Source organism: Gymnogyps californianus, chromosome 1 (assembly GCF_018139145.2).
Source record: "Gymnogyps californianus isolate 813 chromosome 1, ASM1813914v2, whole genome shotgun sequence".
NCBI lineage: Eukaryota > Metazoa > Chordata > Aves > Accipitriformes > Cathartidae > Gymnogyps > Gymnogyps californianus.
In genome coordinates this window covers 158842639-158865542 of record NC_059471.1, presented here as the reverse complement: position 1 = coordinate 158865542, position 22904 = coordinate 158842639, and the positions used below count along the sequence as shown (strand labels likewise).

Sequence of the window (22904 nt, the reverse complement as noted above, 5' to 3'; positions counted from 1 at the left end):
CAGATGTATCCCATCCGGCCCCATGGATTTGTGTATGTCCAAGCAGGTTAAGTGATCCTGAACTCTGTCTTCCTTTGCTGTGGGTGCTGCCTCACTCCCACAGACTCTGCTAGGAGCTCAGTGACCTGGGAGGCCAGAGGGCAAGTCTTGCTAGTTAAAACGGCCTTTTCTATGCCTCTTGTCACTAGTCTCCCGGCCCACTGAGCAATAAGCCCACATTCTCCTTAGCCCTCCTTTTGCTATCAGTGTAGTTACAGAAACCTTTCCTGTTGCCCTTCACCTCCCAAACTAATTTCAGCTCCAACTGAACTTTGGCTTTCCTGACTTCATTCCTACATGTGCAAACAATATCTTTGTGTTTCTTCCAAGTAGCTGGTCTCAGTTTCCATCTTCTGTATGCTTCCTTTTTGTGTTTGAGTTCACTCAGGAGCTCCATGTTCATCCATGCTGGCCTTCTGCCACAGTTGCTCAACTGTCTGAACATTGTAATGGACCGTTCTTATGCTCTGAGGCGGCTGCCCTTGAAGATTAGCCAGCTCTTCGGGGCCTCTGCTCTCCAGGGCAATTTCCCACAGATCCTGCCAAGCAGGTCCCTGAAATCTGCTCATCTGAAGTCTGTGGCTGTAATTCTCTTCTTTGTCTTGCTTGCTCCTCCCAGGATCTGAAACTCCACAGTCTCACGCTCACTGCAGCCAAGGCTGCCCTTGGCCTTTACATCATCCAGCAGTTCTTCCTTGTTTGTGAGTAGCTGCAGCTCTTTGAGGGTATCAATCTCCAAATAATTCTGTACCTCTCATATTTGTAAAATGGAGCTGGAAGTTTTCTTTTGTCTTATGTCAGTGTCACCAGAGACATTCAACCAGGAGATATTAAAAGTGTATGGAAAGGAAAACTAGTTTACAAATGTCACACTACAGAAAGTTCAGTTCCAACTTGGGACAGAAATGTGGCTTGTGTTTGATTTTTAGCTGAATCAGTTTATTTATCTAGCTGGATGCTACAGTTTTTTACTAAAAAAAGCATCCTGAAGCCAAACAGCAGTAAATCACAGCAGGGCTTCCAATTCACTGTATTTTGTGGTAGGTGAAGAGTGACTAGAAAAAGAATGGAAGAAGAACTCAAAAGAAATGGAGATTTTAAATAGTTTGGTGTGCCTCATTGATCACACTTCAGGCACTTTCTTCTGCCTATTTGGTGAACAATTCATGAGATGGGGAAAAAGAGAACTAAAGCCCTGGTGCCCATCTCTTCTCTCTTCCAATGGGACACGTGCTCCAGGACCGACCAACGAGTGCCATGGCTAGATGGGCCTTTTCAAACCAGAGCCATGGCTTAGCACAACACTGATCCTTAAGCTCTAGTCCTCTGGCTGTTGTTCACAAACAAAGCAATTGTTTCTCCTAGGACTAAAGAGGGTGCTGTATACAACAACGGTTCCCCTGTATCATCTTATACTTACCTACTGGTCAGTATACCATTTTTGATCTGGTATTGTTTCCCGATTGACAGAACAATGGAAATGATGCATGTCCCTCAGTGTGCCGCAGACTACAGTGCATGGAGAAAGGGGAGAATTGGGGAGGCAGAGAATTGGGGAGGCGGGGAAAGGGGACCGCTAGAGCACTGAGCCAGAGGCAACAACTGGAGTCATGCAAAGCCAAAGTGATCTGCAGAGATGCAGCAACAAGTCTCCATTGATTGCCATACTGATAAGCTCATTGGGTTTCTTGTATATTGGGTAAAAAGGATCACAATCTATATCCCCTTTAGGATACAGATGGAAGCAAATGCTTGGTTGCTCAACAGAGAAAATTGAAATAAAACATTCCTTTTAGAGGCTCTTTGTAACACCTTGAAAGGTGAAAAGTTTGGGTGTAGAAACTTCATGGCATATTTGAATGTGCTATCTGAATGTGTCTGCAAGCAGATATTTGGCTTTTACTGCTATATTTGTAGAAAGAAATTATGAAACTGTTCTGGAAGCCTTTGTCTGTCTTTTTGTTAAGTTTTGCTGAAAGTTTTATCTAAACTGGGTGGTAATCCATTAGAAGAACCATAAAATGTTAAAAGGATATGATGAGGATAAGCTGAGATAGTTTTCAGACAATTCAGTTGTTTGTTTGTAAATCTTACAGATCTATATGGATGGAAACAGTGGAGCTTTTCCCTTGCTTTGAAGGAATTGCAGAACTTGTGCAAAAAGTTTAAAGGAGAGGTTTATGTAACCGAGGGTGTGATTTTTATTCATCCCCAGTTGCCAGAGATATAAATAATGAAATTATTATGCATGTGACTCCCTGCAGTGAATGTTAAATCTCTGTAAAGTATGAGTATTTGTTGACTGACTGACAAATGTCTCTACCCTTTTCTATTCATGGATTGCACAATGAAGTGACTCAGATTGTCCAGTGAAGTGCTCCATGCCTGAGGGAATTTGCTTGGTTTACATGCAAGCTAATTGATTAAATCACCTCTTTGACAAGCCAAGTAGTACTGGTTAGCTAAAGTACTGGTTAACTGGATAAGCAATCAGAAGAAATAGAAAATATTGACTGCAAGGACTTGATACTATATATTTGCACCATATATATACACTATAATATGTATACACTGTAATATAAATACTCTATAATTTATGGTTTTCTGTATCCTGAGCAATTTCAGAACAGATGGGCCTAGACAGTTGTTTTCCATCTGTTCTTCCTAGCAAAGGCACATTCATTTATTTCTTTCACAATACAGACCTGGCTATGAGTATCAGTCCTGTGGAACTACTGGAATAGAGTCTCCACTGGGGTTTCCTCTCAGGTCCATCTGAAAAGTCAGTGCCGAAACAGTACGCCACAAAGGCAGCATGTCACCCCGAGCTCAGCATCCCGGCGCCGGAGCACCCCCACCCAACAGTTTACATTGCCCTCCACTTAGTCCCTAAATGAAATTAGAGTGATAGATTTAACCTGGGACACCCAGAATAGTTTGGGACATGATTACCGGAGAGGCCACTCCCTGTGTGATACTGCTGAAGATGGCAGCAATTGGCTCTCTTCAACCTCACAGGTCTTTCCTTTAAAAGACGAGGTTGTGGCTGCAGAGGGTTTTCCCTGCAGCATCCTCAGCCCTGTGGTCTGGTACAGCAAGGGTCTTCTCTTCGGCCTTCGGAGGAGGGGTATGGTAACAAATAAGTTGTGATTACTCTTTGTTGTGGAGTGGCTTTGTTGGGAAGAGATAAGATGTAGCTAAATCTGACTAAATTTTGAGATTTTAAGTTATGAGAACTATGCCTGTGTCAAAGACACATTTCCTTCCAGTACTTTGTTTTTGTTCTACACATGAAGTGTGTCTCTTTCACCTCTCGATTTCTGTCAGTTAAAAAGAAAATATTAGTCTTACTAAAAGGCAAAGGTTTTCTGTGGGATTACTTGAAACTGTTACACAAAAATTAAGTCAATGTTATCTCATAATTTTACAGTTTGCTTAAATTGTGATCATGACTGAAAATATTTTAGAGGTTTGAGGTATATTATTACCTCTGATAATGAAACATCTAGTGAAAGATGCAGCAACATCAAAACAATTTTTCAGGTATTAGGAGAGAGGCAATTGTCTGTTTCTAGGTGGTTTCATCCCAGCTCCCCAACAGCCCTGTGGTAACTAAAGAAATTTTTTACATAAATGTAATGCTAGAAAAGACACTCTCATGTATTTTCAGCTGTCCGTAATGCAGTGTAGTAGCTGGAATAAGGAAAACCATAATAATGTGACCTGTTTGCCATTCACACTGTCAACCTCAGACAACAGGTAACTCCACAGAGGACTGTTCCCAGCTCTGGGGGAAAAAAACCAAAACTATTCTCTGATTTTGTCCAGTTTGGTTTTAAAATTCTCCATCAAGGTGGCTTCTCCCACTCTCCCTGGGAGACCTTGCTGGCAGCACCAGCTTCTGACTTTCACACTACATGCAGCCTGTCGTTCATACAGCATACCTCCATCTCAGTTTAAATCCAGTCACAGAAGCCCCTGGGATGGGAATTTGCTTCACTCATTCACTGCCCCTATAGTAAATCCTGTAGAGCCACCGAGGACTGCTGTGTGACATGCATGAGAAGGTAGGGAGAGCCAAGTGATGATCATCCACTGCATAGCCAGTCAGTGGTGCCACCCATACGTTTTCTTTATTGTGGGTTTCTGCTTGTTTTTGGGGGTTGGGTTTTTTGGGGGAGGTAGGGGCGTGCGTGCGTGCTGCTGGTTTTTTTCACGCCATCAAAGGGAGTGACAGGTCTTGCTCACAGTATTATAGAAAAGCTGCCGTTAGCAGAACTTACTGTCAGAAAGTAAATTGTCTCTGGTTATTGACAAGTTACTTGTTGGCATCATCCAGGAGATGGGTGTCTTTCAGAGGGCATCTGTGTCTTTAGGAGCTGGTTCTCTATGTGAAGAATGACCAGGTGGTGTGGGGGCTCCCCATTAACTGAATGATCACCCCACAACCATACAGTGATTGATCACCACTGGCACATAATATATATATAACTGATACAGGTTCAGCTTACCTACTTTGACCCACCTCAGAAGTAGACGTTGAATCCTGTAGTTACAGGAGGAAGATAACCACTCCCCACAGGGCAATTTTTGTTTTACGATACGTGGGATGTATCCCTCTCCACTATAAAGATGACTGTCTTAGATGAGAGACCTAACTTTTGAATGGCTCTAATAAAAACAGTCCTACCAAAGTGTATTGGGGAAGGGCAACCTTCTGTGAATGATAAATGATTTTTTTTTTTTTGTCCTGGACATTAAGTCACTGTCCCAGGCTATGAGTATCCCCTTAAAATTGTCTGAGAGGAGATGATAAAAGAGCAGAGTCCATTGCTGATGAGCCCAAACAAATTAAGGGAAACAAGATACTAGCAATAATATGTAAATTATTAGTTAAGGCACTTATGTTGCCTTTATTAATTTGTTCTTATAAAATACTTTGAACACTGAAGTCCCTATCTGTGAATGGAGAACCAGGCTATGGTTCTCCATGAGCAAAAAAGTGGTTTAACGGGAATGAAAAAAGCAAAAATAAACATCCATTTGACCATGAAGTTTGCAAGGAGAGTTTTTGGATAAAACTTAATGCATTTATTAACATGCAGACTAGGGGATACGAAAACATTGTCTGCTGGCAAAAAATTATTTTCCTTTGTTGACTCTTGGGAAGGAACATAAAGGGCTTCTCAAAGTTGTGGCTAAGATCTTAAGTGGTTCCTAAAGCAGGGGTATCTATGTCTATAACTAAGTGAGCTGATCAGGTTTTCCAAAGTGCTAAGACCTAGTGACAACTGTTGAATCACCAGGAGGCATTGAGAGCTCCATATATTTTTGGGAAAAATAAGCTACTTATTTCACTAACTAGAGGAAAAAAAAATTACAGCCTAAAAATTCAGTGTCACTTCCCTTTCAACAGGGTTTGTCCTGGAGGATGTATCCCAAGTGCTTTCTCCAGTCCCTATGACAGTGAATAGGCTGACTTTTCTCCTCTACCCCAAGGAGCTCTGTTTCTCTAACAGTCTGTGCAGAACAGGTCCTCTCTTCCACGGTTGCTGGGCTTTCCACTTTAACCATTCTGGAGGGAAAGCTGGTATCAGAACAGCTCGCTCCAGGGAGGGAAAAGGGAGTACAGCCACCACGTGATATAGCATGAACTTCTACTATCATTATAAATATTTATTAACAGGTCCTGTAAAAAACAAGGAAGATGGTGAAGATTTGTTCTCTCCTCCTCTTAAGTTTGCTCAGTGGGCAACTCAACGCCAACCCTGGACTCAAAGTGAGGATCACCCAGAAGGGGTTGGAATATGGTATGTGTGATGTTTTCAGGATCTGGTGGTGGTATTGCATTGAATCCTGGTATTACAGACATCTTGGGAAGCAATGGCAGTGGAAAGAAATGACCTGATCACAGGCTATAAAGAAAAGGAAAGTTTAAGAGCACAGTATAGCAGATACAGTAAGTTGCTTGACAGCATTTAACATCATATCGAGGTTCATTTGATTTCAGATATTGAATCAGTAAGTTCAACTCTTGCCATGACTAGGAGTGAGATCTGAAATAGCACTGCTGGGTCTCAAATGAGATAGATACCCTCTTCTTTCTGACACTTTGTCCATCCCATCTCCTAAGCCAGAAGCACATAACTATAAACTCTCAGGCAGTATCAAAGCCAACTGAACTGATTGCTGTTTTCCTATAGCCAAGGAGGTCGGGATGGAAATCCTGAAGCAGAATATGGAGAAGGAGCATTTCCCTGATTTGAGTGGCTATGAGAAATTTGGGCTCGGTAATGTCAAATACAATATCTCAAGGTAAGTATTCTCTCTGGGGCAATTTGTGTTTGACTGAAATTTGAATCTTCTTTTGTGTTCACCCTGACTTGTGAAATACAAACTTTTCCTTTTCTTTTCTCCCCCTTATCTCCCTCATGCTCTAGAATACACGTCACTGCTGTTGAATTCCCCAGTGCTTCCATCTCCCTCATACCTGGGACTGGGATAAGACTGGTGATTGGAAATGCTTCTCTAACCATCGATATGAACTGGAACATAAGGACCTGGATGTTGTATGTACAGCCTCATGTGTCCTGGGATTTTTCTTGATGGAGAATATAAAGATAAAAATGCAAAGTTTAGTTTTTCTTGTGACCTCTTCATGGCAAAGGTGCTCTTTAACAGCTAGGAGCAGTAACTGAGGAGTACAGACTGGTCTTTCTCAACAGGTCTGGTGGGAGACAGTCCCTGCCCCCTCAGCCATGAGCACTGATAAAAAGCCCATGGCTGAGAAGCCCCTCTATGAATAGTAAAGGATTGATGCTCTAGCTGAATGCCGTTGTTGTCCAGCCTGCCAGCTAATGACACATTTACAAAAATTGTAGTACGGTGGATCACAGTCCAGTATAATAAACCATCCCAAAGCAGCTACACTATTAGAAACCCTGTGCTATGCCTCTAAGAGATACAGTTCAAAAGCTGATGGAAAAATGGACAAGCGAATGGCAATATCCTTAGAGCAGTCTCCACACCTTCCTAGTCCCGGGCAGTTTCAGGGGAAAGAAATCCCTACTCCTCTTCCCCACAACTCACATCATTACCTATATTGCTAAACTGCCTGAATTACAGCAGTCTCTGATCTGCACTTCTGGGCTTCCGCTGTCAGGGAGAGCGAGGACTGGCTGCTTGAAAGAGGAGGGGACCCAGGAGCTGAGGGTGATGGCATGGCAGGAGGGGCAGTGCCCTCACTGGCAAGTACCCAAGACAGGCAAGCACAGCAGGTTAGTGGCAGTGACCAGGAACAGCCACCAGTCCAGATTGCCAGGCAAGTCCATAGTGAAGAGGCAGGTCTGAGGCAAAGCCAAGAAGTCAAGCCAGCAAAGCACCGTCAAGATTAACTAAGTACAAGGTCACACATAGGTGTACCTACAACATAGCTCTAGCAAAGACCTGAGCTCCAATGCAGCTCATAAACCAAGGGTAGAGACCCCCAATGAGGCTTTTCACAGCTCTTTCTCACAACCAAGTTATGAACAACTTGATCCAAAATAACACAGCTTCACCATACTGGAGCTGGTCTTGAGCATGGGCTGCCAAACCCTTTGGAGGGGTGGGGAAGAGGGGACAGAGCCCCATTGGGGCTCTGACATAGGTTTGTATGGACCCTCCTCAGACACCAATAGATTAGATCCCAGTACAGCTCTCTTGCCCTATCTTGTATTAGGCTTATATCTCAGTTCCCTTTGCTGTGGGCACAGGTCTTGTAAATGGTGCAAAATATTTTTTATAAGAAGTGAATTATTTCCTTTCTTAAATCCATCATTTTCCAAAACTTCTAGCTGGAAATCTGCATAGAATACTTGATTCTTTGCAGACCCCATTAGAATCTATTTTCATTATGAGCAATGCAATAAAAGGTATTCAGATAAACAACTTCATTCAGTGAACAGAAAAGAGTCTGTTTGAGAGTTACTCTTGAACGTTCATTAAAAATAGATTGTTTATATATTTTTACTTTATGCAGCAAAGACAGTGGAAGAAGCACAGTGTACATTTCAAAGGTGTTTGTTACTGCAATCTTTTCAATACCCCTGGATAATACGGGTCATACATCAATATCACTTACCAGCTGCCGGACAACTTCTGGTGATATAGACATCAAGTTGAGTGGAAAAAGTGGGTAAGTGGAAGAGATCTGTATATACTCTGAGAGAAAATGACTGACAATGAATGGCACAAAGATAACCTCACAAAATAGGGCACCCAGAATTGCTTTTAGGTGTCTATAGGCACCACAGGTGAGAATCAGGGCCCTAATCCAATGTTAAAATGGCCAAAGTCAACCTTTGTCCTTGTATTTGTGCACACTGTAACTTGAGTAGAGGATAAAGAGAGCATCAAACAATCCCTTGTACTTCTTCAGCACTTAGTTCTTTCCAAATACTCCTCTAATCTTCAACTCTAGGTAGAAGTTACATGCTTGTACTATGCTTTAAGTACTCTTAGTCACAGTGCTATAAAAACTGAACAGAACCAGACTGCTGTGTGTTGCGCCCCTGGTTACAAACCTGTGTAACGTTATTTCATTGTTTTCTTGTATTTCTCTCACTGTCTGAATACAACTCTTGTCACCTGGTTTTGGGGTTGGTTTTTTGTTTGTTTGTTTGTTTTTACTTGTATTGGAAGTTCCTAGTGCAGAGACTACTTATTTATTCTGTGTTTGTCCATACATGATGGTGGTAATATGAAGAATTCCTTATTCATAAAGATGAATGTGCCCAGGCTAATTGCTGAGATGCCTAGTGGTGAAATTATCTCTTTTTAGATGGTGGCTCTCTGATAGTTGTTACATTTCAGAAAGCTCCCTTGTGTACTGGAATATCACACCGAGAGGCCATTAAATTCATGTTCTGCAGAGATATCTGATTTCCTGTTAATGACTGTAGTACTTGACCCATGAATTGCTTTCCTCCTATCCTCTAGCTTCCTGCATAACTTCTTTATCAAGTATCTGAAGAAACCCATTCACAGGAGCTTGGTCACTAACGTAAGCCTTTCAAATTGTATAGGGGAGGGGTTTAAGGAGTATGACTTTCACAAGTCAGTGCTGTGAACTTGGCAAAGGAAGAACTAGAAAAATAATACAGTCCTATTCTGGTCTGATCAGCACAGCCACCATTTTGCCAGCCAGAAATGCTTCCAGATGAAGTGCCAAGTTCATGGCCAAGATACTGACTAGTCTGCAGCTAGGTTCAACCAAGGCAGCAGTAGGGCTGGAAAATGTAGTTATTTCCCCATTCCAGTGCAGAATAAGTCTCTGCCTGTATACCTACAGGCATCCTGGGTTTTGGGTAATTTTTATACTCAGCAAACAAAACATATATTGGGTGATGCATAGAGATGTTGTAGTACATCACCTGATAGTATGACATATTTAAATTTCATCGTATCAAAGAGGTGCGTAGCTCTGATGACAACCTACCTGGGGCCTCTGAGAGGAGACAGAGCTTGAGATGACTGTGATTCTGCCCCAGGACAGGGATCTGTCCTGTGAGACCAACATGAGATCTCTGTCTTCTTCTTGTGCTATTAAGGCTGTGGTTTTGTCACCCCCATCAGGCTGCCTTTGACAACTTCTCACTTTGCTGCCTAAAGGCATCTCTGACATATGACGTGCTTACATTGCACCAAGTAGAAACCTTGGGGAACCAGTTAGCTGAAGAAAAGCTAGTTTAGGCATTTTGACAAACAAATGCTGCAAAGTGTGTCACATAAGCAGAAAGATTTGCTAGCACACAGGTAAGAGGTGCTTGCAGGTCCATGCTAATCAGGCCATAACTTGAGTGTGCTTTTATACAGTCATGTCCCAACATCAGATCTGGAATCCAGCTGATAGATGAAGACCTCCAGTCACTGAATGGTGAGTCACTAGCGATATCTTTTCCTTCTGCTTTCTCTCGCCTGTTCAGTGAAATTCTGCAACTTCCTTAACAGCAGCAGCTGGTCAGCAAAGCCTCCAGGAGCGGTATCAGACCCTCTGATCTATCTGCTCCCTTGCTTACAGGACCACAGTTAAATAAAGGGAGTGGTACTTGGACAGAAAAGGATATTTCTGAGAAGCCAAGGACATGGGAGCCACTCACAACTTGCAAATGTGGCACTGTGCACTTCTGTTGTCAGAAATGCCACTTAGGGGCCATGCAGCACTGATGCTAAGGCAGTTTTCCCTTCCCTCCCATGCTCTGAGTCCTCCTGCACACATAGCACTTTACAAGCTGAAGCCTGCTCTCCTAGCCTGCCTGGAACTTAAAGTTTTACTTGCCTATTTATCAGACTTGCCAAAGGCAAAATGAAAAAGCTCCTTTGTAAAAAAGCTTCTCACTTTAACCATTTTCAGTTAGATTTGCAGGTGTTTAAGACACATAAAGTACTGGGCAGATACCATGTGCAAAACACAAGTACCTAAGCAGATCGGGCACCCACCTTTCTGGGAAAGTATTTGCAAGTTAGAGGCACTCTGGATGCTCTCAGAACTGCTTGACAAGAAATCCCAACACCTCCTTATACCCTGAAGCACTGGTATGGCCATTTCCTTTTTTTGGTTAGACCAAATCTAGTTTTCCCCAATGAGAAAACAGTAGACAAACTAAAGAAGGTGCTTTATAGAAGATGCCAGTAGAAACTTCAAGCCTTAGGTCAGAATGCATGTTAGGAGGTCCCTGGTTGTGTTTTTCCCTACTCTTTGGAACAACTTGTGTCATTTTCCTTCAGGAGCTGACTTAGTTTTAAGTATACATAAAATTCTTTCTGTGCATTTTGTAATATTGGGTATTTTGCATTATCTACCACCCTTACAGTCCTAATGCCAATTGATGATTTGGCCGAAGTAGACTACTCCTTAAATAGCTTGCCAGCAGTATTCCGACCATTCATTGACCTGAACTTAAAGGTAACTGCATGTAGTGCTATTTGCCAAGATTGCTGTGGTTTTTATTATTGTATGATCTACTTTCTAAGATGAACGTCATAGCTGTTCTGAACATTAAGACTCAGTATCTGAGAAGACAGACATTTCAAAGCACTATTGCATTTGTTATCGTAACAATGTTTAACAATCCTGCTGTAAAATGAATTATTTAAAAGCCACGTGCTTTTTTTTTTAATTGCTGTTGAGTTGGTTATAACAAATAGAGAGCAGTAAAAGCTGACTAAGCAAGTTAGAAGAAAAAAGAGAAAGGGAAAGGAGAGAAAAAAAGTATTCAACTTCATCCTTCCCTTGCTGTTGATTAATATCTGGGACTTCTTTGTTCAGTCAGTCAGAGGAAGATTTCTACACATTGCACTAACTAGATGCGTCTGCTGTCAGATGAGAGAGGAAAAGAAAGAGCAAGACTATAGGAGCAAGAATTAAGCCTCTGGCACCTTGAATGGGAAGACAGAAGACCCTTGAAAAAGCATGGGAGCCCAAGGAGTGCTGCTGATTTTGAAGGCCTGAAAGTTTATTTCAAATAAAGGAAAAAATCTCCTTATGTGTTAAAACTAAAATCAGACTAGTTCCTAATTCTAGAATGACTAGATTGTCATTCTGTGTCAGGTGATTTGGTTCAGGGTAGTTACCGTCATCATAGTCTCTAAGATCCTTAATTAAGTGTAAGATGCCTTGCACTAGGTGCTCTACAAAGGGAGAACAAAAAGACAGCCTTGTCACAAAAATCTTATAAATTAAGTATAAACAAGAGACAACAGAGAAACAAGAGAGGCAGGAACACAAAGGAACAATAAGTCAGTATCAGTCAGTATGATAGACACTGGTCTCAGCACACCAGCTCTGCAGCTGCTGTCAAGCTCTTCTGGGTATTATAGCAACTAGATTTTAAGCAGGGATTTGAGGTAGACTAAAGAGGTAATGTCATGGCTGTTTACAAGGCTACTCTCCCACATAAGATGCAACATGGGGGAAAAATACAAAGTGAGTGACTGTTAAATCCAGCAAGTGAGGATTGAATGGGGAGGTCATGGGCAAAGCAACTCAGCACTTCGTAAGCGTTTTGATAGTCCTTAAAAGGCAACACAAAATTTAGACGTAGATGGGGAGGACCTGAGAAAATAAAGACACACAAAATACATTTGAGATGAAACAGAAAGGGGGAACTAATAAAAGGGATATAAAAAAATCTTAATCTCTGTGTACCTTCCTCACTTTAAATCAGTTTTATCTTTTTGTTTCATCTGGATGCATTTGGAAGTATTAGATCTGCAAGCCTTGGCTAATACCATGGGTAGTACAAACGACAACATAGGTGTGTTTAGGATTGTCTGACATAACTTTCATTTCTCTCTCACAGGCATTCTTTTGTCTGCACAAGTTACCAACTTGCTTCTGGATAGAATAAGGTGTTGATTCTGACCTAGAAAGACCTCTGATTTTAGAGATCCATCTTGTAATTGAGACCATTGGATAGCTTTAAGTGGCAGTTCTCAGATTTAAATTCCTACAGATGGGGAAAGGAGAAAGTAAAGCTTTTCAATAAGGAGGAGCCTTAGTCATGCTCTTCATGCAATATGCAGACCCTTAATTTAGAGGCTTTGTTTTCTGAGGTGGTAGACTGTCTTCAGTAGCTGATCAGCATCTCAAAAGATAGATCTCAGGTGTCATCTGTGAAGGTGTCAAATCTCTGGAACTTGTCTTCACCATCTGCTTGAAAGCACCAAGGCTTCAGGATGTACTACAAAGGCTAAGTACTCATTTATACACCAAATTGATAGCTTGAGCAAGGGAAAGGAAAGTAGCATTAACTGTCTGCAGTCACTTTAAAGTCGTACTTTGACTGATTTTTTTATCTCTGCCAATACCTTTCAGGGGATAGTCTACCCAGCTGGAAACTATATTGGCCCTCCCTATGTGGCAGCTCCCTTCACTATACCAGACCAAAGCGACTCCATGCTCTACCTTGCCTTCTCTGAGTATTTCTTTCAGACCTCCTCGTTTGCTTACTACACCGCAGGGGCCTTCAACATCACCATTGCAGAGGAGGTGAGTAGGACACAGAGGAATGGGGTCAGAGCGGCTCAGGTCATCCAAGATGGGCCTTTGACCTGCCAGTTGTCAGTATGTGGCAGTATAAAGCTGCTAATTGGCCTGTGAAGTCCTGAGACAGTACATCAGAAACACTAGGGTACTGTTATCTCTTTTATTATGCTCTATATAGATGCCTCAGGCCACAGCCAGGGTGCCTAGTTCCACTGAGCAAGGTAGCAAATACTGGCAGCTTTACTACAAAAAAGAAGGTTTTTGTAGACCTGAGGCATAGACTTTTCTGAGATGGACAAAGGATTTACTCTGGGGAATTTAGCAGCCTCAGTGGCTGTTTTCTGAGGGGTTTTTACAGACTGAAAGTACTACAGGGGCCATGGAAGCAAAGCGTATGTCAAAGCACAATAGCTGTGGCTTGGAGGCTAGCAGATTTGGCTAGCCTGTCTCCAGGAAGTTCAGTAAGTCCCAAAACGTATAGATTGCAGCCCAAACTATAATGATATTAAGCATTTGCTTTCCCAGGGAGTATTTTGGCATAAATTATTGGGAATCAGCTTTAAGTATACTGAGTCCCTTAAGAATATTTCTGAAAGGTACAAAATCAAAGATTCATTGAAATGACAGTAATAATGCATTTAGAGAAAAGCTGACCATGAAGGTCAAATCTGGTAAACTCATTTGTTTTCTCATATTTTTTTTTTCCCCAGACTTGCAGCTATTTTAATATAAGCACAGAGATATTTGGCAGTATCATCCCTGAGGTGAGTATCATTACTTCCACAAACTCTTAGGAAAGCACTCGGTGTGGGTGTCAGACACCTCACTACTGGTGTATCCCAAATGCTTGTAGGGCCAGAAGGGCTCTTGCGCTGGAGAGGCAGGCACATGTATGCCTCGTCACAGCAGAGCAGATGGTCCTTGTCACCTCCCACTCCCACAATGAGTTGAATGACTTGCACTGTTACCAAACTTGGCCCATAATCTTGCACATCAATCTTTACTCTGGGCACTGTGCCCAAGCCACAGCTGTCCCACCTAAAACCAGCTCTAGGCAGGAAAAAGCTTCCAGTCATGAGTCCTGCTTTAAGAGACTTCTGAGAGGGCCTCAGCTCAGAAATAACACGTTTCTCCTGCCCAAACCTGCATAATTGTCTTTGCTTCACTGCTAGCCTGTGACTGACTAGCAGAAAGGAATCCAGTAGAGACCTGTGAAGGGACTGTAGTGGCCACATGCAGGAAACTGAGCTAACAGATGGGCAGGAAACATTACATCTATGGAAGAGACAAGGCAGATGCACAGGATTTCCATTTATTTTAGGTGGAGGAGATGAATATAACAGGACAGAGAATATGAGCATGCATGGCTTCCACCAGCCTTCTCAGACAGAATGAGAAACCAAAAATGAGCATAAGAGACCCTAGGCCATGAATGCCAAGGTTGGATGAAATTGGACTCATGGTTCAAAGAACTTCACATCCGTGTATGCTTCCCAGATGATATTAAGTTCCTTCCTCAGAAATCTAAGAATGCTCCAAGGGCAGTCATCATATGGTCTTCTCTGTAAAATGCCATGAGCATTGATGCTAATATTCCACCTCCTCTGTTCTAAGTAATTAACTTGGTGAGCCTACTCACTCTTCAGGCAAGGGACAGAGTGAGGCTCCTCTGAGGACAGTCTAGAGCAGGAACCTGTCTCCTCAGATGGGTGAATCTCAAAGTGAATGAGTCCTGAGCTCTTTTGTTGTGTGACTTAAATGTCACATTCATGTTCCATTCCTTTTCTATGTTCACAAACAAGTATTTAATTTCTCTCAAAGTGATATAGAATAAATCATATTCCTAGAGTGGAAGGAACTTTCCACTGCATTCCTGATGTGGCCAAGACTGTTAATTTATCACCACAGAAAACTTCTACTTCCTGCTTGCTTGAAAGAATCTTATGTTAGCAGCTGTCCTTAACCTCATCTTAAGGAACTACTTCAAAAGAATTGCTTCAAGAATGAGAAAATGCAGTATTCTGATCTGTTCTACAAGAAAAGCATTTTTCTGTCTTTTTTTTGTCTTGGAACCTTACAGGTAGCCAAATATTCAGTTACACCCTACCCAGTGATGTTGAAGCTAATGGCTACTGAAATACCTATCATCAGCTTAGACCAGGATTCCTTCACGGTAGAGATTCAGGGCTCCATGGAGGTGTTTGCTGTTCTGCCAGACTCAACCACCCAGTCGTTGTTCACAATGAACATAGTAAGTACAACAAACAAGGTGACGTTTAACTCGGGTAGGGTTAAATACATTTGTTCATTCCTTCTGTTAAAACTCTGTACAAGAAACAAAGTGCCAGATTTCTAGTACTTAAACATGCAAATTCCCCTTAGTCACAGGTGGTGCCTATGTGGCCTCACTTAACCTATAGGACATTTTTATGGGGAAGAATGTTTTCCTATAGATGGACAAAAATCCAAACATATAGTGACTGTGATCAACCAAAGTTTTGTTCTCTGGAATGATAGTTCTGCAGGCCTGAGTCATGCTGCTTGGCAACTTGTTCATTTAACTGAAAATGTCTTTGATTAGTGAAATCTCATTACCCACATTTCAGCTCTTGTCCGTGCCATTCAGATAAGCAGACATTTACTGTGTGCAGCCTTGCATGGGCCATGGGCTAGGGAGAAAGTTGCACCTACATGAAACAGCTTCCGTACATAACTGGGTAGATGGTATTTCTGTATTTGTGACTAATTCACAGCAAGGGTCCTGGTTTTTTGTGTTGGTAACCCATGGTTTCTTTCTTCTGCAGGCAGCCAACACCAGCATTGCTCTGAATATATTCGACCAGAAATTGATAGGCTCACTATGTTTGAACAGGTAATTCAACCTGGGATGGAAAGGATTTCCAGCCATTTGGAAGTGTTAGCAATCCCAACATTAGCAGTTTAGGCACATGATGAGATAACCATAATTTAATGAATGTGTTTCCCTGGTGAGTTCATCTGCATTAGATTCTCTAATTCTCTATGTGGCTGTGCTTGTACAGTTTAGAGGAGTCAGAAAGCTTCTCTGTGACAACTGCCACAGTCCCCAAGGGACTGCCCTTGACATCTGCTCTCCCCTCTGAGCTAGCTAAATTAAGTGTGCAGGGCAGTTATGATGACCATGAATCATTTGAGAGCTTCCCTCATCCCTTTGCAGCTGGCAAGATACAACTGCTTTCTAGCCCACCTGTGCCACTAGAAAAGTGCAGAGGGGTCCAGGACATGGTAAAGAATCTGGACCCCTGCAGTTCCCCTACACTGATACTCTTATAGCAGAGATTCTCCAGCTAAGGCACTGCAACTCCCAAGGGTCAGAAAGCTGGAGACCAGAGGCTTGGGCATTTAGACATCTAACATGTCACATTTTATAGAGAGAAGCTCTGTATACCAGGACCTCACAGCTGGGAATTGGGACCCTGATTTCACAAAAGTCCCTTGGGAAGACAATTATAGGGTTAAGAATGTGAAGAGTTCGTCAGGGCACAGAGATTTTAAGAATTTAAGGAGGATAGTGCTGTTAGCATTTTTTGCAGCAACATTCAGAGAGAAAAATCTAGAGTGTGCTGAGAGCTGGGATGCTGGTTCTGTGGAAACTCAGAAATCATGTTTTGAATACGTTCGGATACTTGAATATGTACTGAATAAGTATTTGAATTTGGAAGCAGAGACATTAGCAACACAGTCAGAAGCAGCAGTACCATACAATGAACAGAATTTTTCTTCCCACCCCAGTAAGGCTCACATCAAAGCATTATGTAGATGGACCAAAATCCTTGCAAAATATCTGAGAGCCTGCAAGTCCTTGATGCTAGCCCTGGTTAAGTCATCAGTAGGATTTCCAAAATACAGCACAGAGGGAGAAGCGCACTCAAATTGCTGGCTACAGCCCTTCTAGCATACTCTTTTGCATGCATGCTCAGCAATGCCCTAAGAAAACCACCTCTTTCTCTGTGAGGCAGTATGCATTGTGTAAAATATATTGCTTCCAAAGTCTCTTTACAGATGTTTAAGGCCTGGAGCTCTACAGCAGTGACTGTACATGACTAGGATAATGTGTGTTTATCCTTTGTGGTGACTCATCTTGTTTCACTTCTTTCCCTCAGGCTCCAGTTCTCCCTAGCCCACTCCAATGTTGGCTTTTTCGAGGTAAGCGGACAGTTTAAGCACATAGGAAATGCAAACCAGGAATATCAGTGATATCAAGACTAAAGAGTAAGCAGCTAAATTTTATTTGTATTTCTAAATCATTTAGCTTCATTCCTGGGTGGCTCTTTTCGTCTTCTGGCAGCCACCTCTCTGCTGTGGACTTAAAAGTATATTCTTTGGGGCAAGTTAGTGCTCTGAAAATGAGATATTCTGTAGTTTCCCTGACTGGTGTATCATATTTCATCAGCAAGCAGAGAGATCTCTTGAATCATAACAGTGAAACACACAGCAGTAACCTGAACTGTAGCAGCAGACGGAGCAGTGTGCTGTCTAAGCGATCACATGCACGACTGAGGCAGAGGCACCCCATGTGGTGCAGTGGTGCTCATCACAGATGCTCAGAATTACAGCAGGGAATGGGAGCCAAAATACTAGTCTCAGATGCCTGAAATAGTGCAGTTGTAGGCTTACAGGGGAAAACCCTGCCTCCACAGAGAGTCATTTAATTCTGAGTACAATCAATCAGTTCTGAGTAGCTGAGGAGAAAGGATTAAAAGTGTTCTGGTCCTGCTTTGCTATTGGTGATAAATTGTCTCACAAATAAAGGACATAGACTGTTTTAAATGAAAATGTTGTCCAAGCATGACCAGAGCCATTTGCATTTTGCGTCTCACTTCCTTTGCATCATTCCAAAGACTTAAGATCCAAAGGTCACTTTAGCTTATGACTCTTTGGGGCCAAATGAGAGCTGGAAGTTGAACATGAGCCTGCTAACTCCATCCAGGATTAGGGCATGACAGTTCTGCCGCTACCAGGAAGTGATGGCTAACTCAGTTTTCTTGTCTGTGGCAGATCTCACTTCTGGAGAACATCCTGTCTTACATTTTACAGACTGAAGTCATTCCGTCAGCTAATGGTAAGGCTGTATTTCTAAGCTAAATGCTAAAAGCTTCCAGCAGAGTGGATGATTCTAGGAATTTCTACTGACTTTCTGCTTAAGTTTCCAGTTCCCATTAACTTGAGTGGAAAATAACCATCAGCCAGTAAGTAGTGGAAAGGGGAGGTTGATTTGTAGGGGTGTAAGTGCACCCTCTCACTGCCGCTGTTCTGCAGTGTCAGCAGAGAAGTCCAGGGCAAAAAGGAAACTCATTAACTCCTCTGCCTTCGCCTCACTCAAGGTGGCCCTGATTCGTCAGTGAGAAGCATGTCTCTCTAGCCTGCACACCTGCCTGAGGCTACTGTGTGTGAAATGTATTCCTCTTTATTAGACCAACACAGGGCTTTTGCCTCTCCTAAATCTTATTTAAGGCCCTGGAGGGAGACATAGCTTTGTGCCAGCCCTCTGTACCGGGATGAACTTTGCCTTCCTTAATTAATGGAAACAAATGGGAACAGGTTCTAATGGTGCTGCAGCTGTATTAACAATGCCCCAGGTCACTAGGGACAAATCACTGAGTATGTAATGTGTTGAACATGAAATCCCTTAGTTTGGCTGCAACACTCTGCCAAGAGAAAAGCATCTGTAACTCTTTTTCCCCATTGGTAAATGAGCATTGTAGCTACCTCCCAAGGTTGCTTGTCAAGACTAAGACGTTAATTGTTGTAAATGATCTAAAAATCTCCGGATAAACAGGATTGTGGAAGGGCAGGTATTTATATTTCCAATGCATACCTGGATCATTGTGTTTGTCTTTTTTTTAAGCTAAACTGTCAAAAGGATTCCCTCTTCCCAATCTGGCCAATGTTACCCTGATGAGACCTCACATTACAATTGTACAGGTGAGATTTATTCCTCTTTTTTTTTTTTTTTTTTTTTGGCTAGGCATTTATTCACCTTCTGTTTGTATGAGAAACTTGCTGGATTTCAGGTAGTTAAGCAGTAAGAAGCCCTAGGTTTAAAATGAGACCTGTAATAATGGTAAAATCCTATTAGAAACAAATTTCTCTTTCTTTGAGAGGAAAAGCTAGAACTGAGTTAAATACATAACCACAGAGTGATCAAACACACAGCTTGCTTAGCCTTGCGAGTTGCAATTCAGTATGAAAACAGTTTTACCTTTAACATTTCGTTCAAGTTTGGCCAATCAAATCATATTAGAGTTACCGCTATCCAAGCAGTCCTGCTGAATTTAACAAGAATGGTTGAAATATGAGAGGGAGGTTAATTCAATTTTGTGCACCTAGGATGGCTGGCTTTTGTTAATAATTGGTGATAATGACTGAGGCTAGTAGTCAAAAGTAGTTAGTGAGCTCTCCGAAAATATTCTTTGCCTTCTGGTTATTCTTCTCCAAATCACACCATATTCTGTGCCTCTCGCAACACTCTCTAGCCCTTTAGTTTGAACGTACAGAATGTTGCTAGACAATCAGTCAGTACAAGGGCATTGCTGACAAACGAAATCCTAGAAAATGGGGAAGCCTCTTACATTTCTCCACTTGTTTACCAACTTCAGCTCTGAAGAGACAGTCTCAAATCCTTGTTTGTGGTTAAGCACAAAGCACAACTCAGGAAAGGAAACACAAAGGTTGTTTTTAATTTCTCTTTGCATCCCACATACCTGGAAGCAGCCAGCTATGCAAGTCCCTACAAAATATAATTGCTGGGAGTCTGCTTTCAGTCGCACTAGTTGCCAACAACCTTATAGGCTAATTATGAATGAAGGATTTTAGTGGTTCTGTGAGGCCCATTCCCCACCTCACTTTCTCTAATCAGTCTCCTCATCAGTAAATAGGAATGAGAGAGGACACAGGAGAATTGCTATACCCTATCAACGTGAATGGGATTCCTATTTAAAAGGTAGTTTTATAGTCTCCACTTCCAGTCCCAGCCTATTGGCTACGGTCAATAGGAAGAAAGACAATTCTTCCCACTTCTCATAGATAACTATATTACACTGTGATGGGCTGCTCTCTGCAGGTTCATTGCTCTGTATGCACTGACAATGGGGGAAAGTCTAAGGACAAGTTTAGGTTAGATGGCTAATTCTTAAGTGGCTCAAATTAGGTAAAAAATAATGCCACCTTGTGATGATTGCCTAGTCGCCTCAAGGCTCAGATGAATTTTCCTTTGTAGGCTGTATGATCTTTAGATGTCCCTTCTGTTGCTAGCGTGGTGCAAAGGGATAGCACCCAGCAAAAGACGGGACTCTTTTGCAAAGTTCAAAGGACAGAGTTTAACAAAACTTGTTACTTCCAAGGCTCAGCTGTTTTCAGTAGATTTTCTGACCTCTAACACCAGGATCGAGTTGAAATTTAAAAAAAAAAACCAACAAAAAAACCCACAACAAAACCAAACAAACAAAAACCTTGCATTTTTTAATTCATAGCACTTCAGTGACTGTTCTTCTCCCTACAGGGATACATGTTGATTTCTACTGATGTCCACTACAAATACTAAAGGAGAAGAGAGATCAGTTGTTAAGCATGAACTTCAAATCAATAATGTGACTCTGAAGGCTAAACACTGTCCAGTTCTGCTGAAATGTGTAACTTGAGCTCTGACAAGGGCGATGTCATCCTGGTTGGGGACGAGGGCCGATGCGGGGAGGCAAAGAAAGCTGATGGAATGGTTAGGCTGTACAACGGTGGTAACAAGCAGACCCAGAGGAGAACATATGACACATGCTTGACATTATTTATTTTGGAGTTCAACTGATGCAAAAATGTTTTTAAGATTAATGCCTTTCTTGAAATACAGTCTTGTCTATACACTTCCAGAAAGGTGCTGCAGTCTCTCAAAAGAAGGAAAAGTACATTGTGAAAATGCTGCTAGGGCAGACATGCCTGCTAATCTATTTCTACCTGTCGTGGTTTAACCCTAGCCAGCAACTAAGCACCACGCAGCTGCTTCCCCCTTCCCCCTCCCAGTGGGGTGAGGAGGAGGAAAGAGGGGGAAAAAAAAAGTAAAACTCGTGGGTTGAGATAAGAACAGTTTAATAACTAAAGTAAAATATAATACTAACAATAGTAATAATGAAATATATAATAATAGTAATGAAAAGGAATATAACAAAAAGGAGGGGAGGAAGGGAAAAAAAAAAACAAACCAACCAAACAAACAAAAAACCACCAGTGGTGCACAATGCAATTGCTCACCACCCGCTGACCGATGCCCAGTTAGTTCCCGAGCCACGATCCGCGCCGCCCAGCCAACTCCCCCCTGTTTATATACTGGGCATGACGTTCCATGGTATGGAATACCCCTTTGGCTAGTTCAAGTCAGCTGCCCCGGCTCTGCTCCCTCCCAGCTTCTTGCACACCTGCTTACTGGCAGAGCACGGGAAACTGGAAAGTCCTTGGCTTTTAAGCGCTACTTAGCAACAACTAAAACATCAGAGTGTTATCAACATCATTCTCACACTAAATCCAAAACACAGCACTGTACCAGCTACTAAAAAGAAAGTTAACTCTGTCCCAGCCGAAACCAGGACACAGATACTTTACTTCTTACTTCACTTTGGTATGTTGTCTTACCCTCTTTCTTTCTCCCCCTTCTTTTTCAACACTTTCTTTATTAGTGTGCAAATCTGAACACAGTTCTGCAGAGGGATATGCCTGCCCTGCAGTGTTTAGGTGCTTGTTCTTTGGCCAAGCCTGAACGGGAAGCAGGCTCAGGCCTCCCAAACTAGCACCAACAGCGGAGAAACAAAGGTTGAGATGCCGTGTGCCGCTGTGTTCTGCTGCTTTTGTGAGCCCCAAACCAGCCCTGCACAAAGCCCCATCCACCTGGCGTGGTGCCCAGACCCTAGCCGTCCCCATGCCTCTCGCTCCGCAACAGGAGCCCTTTTCAAGCCAAGACTACACAGCAAAAAGCTGTCTTCCTCAGGCTGAGAAACGCAATTGATGATGGGGTGCAGGCAGCTTTTGCCTGACTGTTGTAGTTCAACAAACTCTACCCATCCACCTGCAGTGGAGTGGTACCTAAACACCCTGCAGGCCGAAACTGCCCTGCCCCAGGGGGATGGCACACACAGACACACAGCTTTTGTTAGCCACAGGCACGTGAAAAACCACTTGTTTCTTCCGCAAAGCCAGCCCAAAAGTCATATGCGGTGTGAGGGAGGAAGTTGCCAGGCACAAACCCGACTTCCCTCACCCCAGCACGGCCCAGGCCTGCGCTCCCCTTCACGCCCTCGCCCCACGAGTACCGGGTGCCTCGCCTGGTACCGGGTGCCTCGCCCGGGCTGCCCCAGCTGCTCCAGTGCGGTGGGAGATGGCTGTGGCACATAGGGAACCGGGGGCCGGCCGGAGGACTCGACCCCGCATCTCCACCAGGCTGGAGCGCCTCCAGGCCTCACGGCGTTGCATCCTGCCCGGCCTGAGGCAGGGGTGAGGGAGCGACAGGGCGTAAGCAAGCCGGGTGGCCAGAGAGGGCCTCTGAGCAGCCTCGGAGGCGAAGGAAGCGAGCGGCCTCCCCTGAGGACGCCCCAGCCTGGACGCGCGGGGCCGGCTGGCTGCGGCAGCGCCTCTCCCGGGTGAAGGCCGCCCCGCGGCGGGACGCCAGGGGGCGCTGGCAGCCGCCAGTTTCCCGCCCTCCCGCAGTCGTCCCGCCCCCCCCCCCCCCCCCCCCCCCCCCCCCCCCCCCGAGGAAGTTTGACCCTCGGCGGCTGCTGTCCGCTGCTTGCCGCGGCTGAGGCGGTGTGACCCTCGGCGG

The 22904-nt window shown here is 43.3% G+C and overlaps 1 protein-coding gene across 1 annotated transcript; it reads left to right on the top strand.

Moving 5' to 3' along the window:
• Nucleotides 1–3136: 3136 nt before the first annotated feature.
• On the top strand, nucleotides 3137–20665 carry BPIFC (BPI fold containing family C). Its single transcript, XM_050914231.1, has 16 exons — nucleotides 3137–3166; nucleotides 5726–5849; nucleotides 6243–6354; nucleotides 6480–6608; nucleotides 8060–8215; nucleotides 9019–9082; nucleotides 9895–9955; nucleotides 10893–10984; nucleotides 12896–13069; nucleotides 13777–13830; nucleotides 15147–15317; nucleotides 15871–15938; nucleotides 17209–17251; nucleotides 18104–18167; nucleotides 18954–19030; nucleotides 20607–20665. Exons 2-16 carry the CDS (start codon nucleotides 5747–5749, stop codon nucleotides 20646–20648), a joined length of 1410 nt encoding a protein of 469 aa, XP_050770188.1. The 5' UTR covers nucleotides 3137–3166; nucleotides 5726–5746; the 3' UTR covers nucleotides 20649–20665.
• Nucleotides 20666–22904: the final 2239 nt, after the last annotated feature.

What these genes read in the sequence shown, in the direction of transcription:
- BPIFC (XM_050914231.1), top strand. Translation starts at nt 5,747, where the DNA reads ATGGTGAAGATTTGTTCTCTCCTCCTCTTAAGTTTGCTCAGTGGGCAA. An exon ending in TCATTGACCTGAACTTAAAG is followed by an intron (nt 10,985 to 12,895) that starts GTAACTGCATGT and finishes AATACCTTTCAG; the next exon opens with GGGATAGTCTACCCAGCTGG. An exon ending in CCAATGTTGGCTTTTTCGAG is followed by an intron (nt 17,252 to 18,103) that starts GTAAGCGGACAG and finishes TGTCTGTGGCAG; the next exon opens with ATCTCACTTCTGGAGAACAT.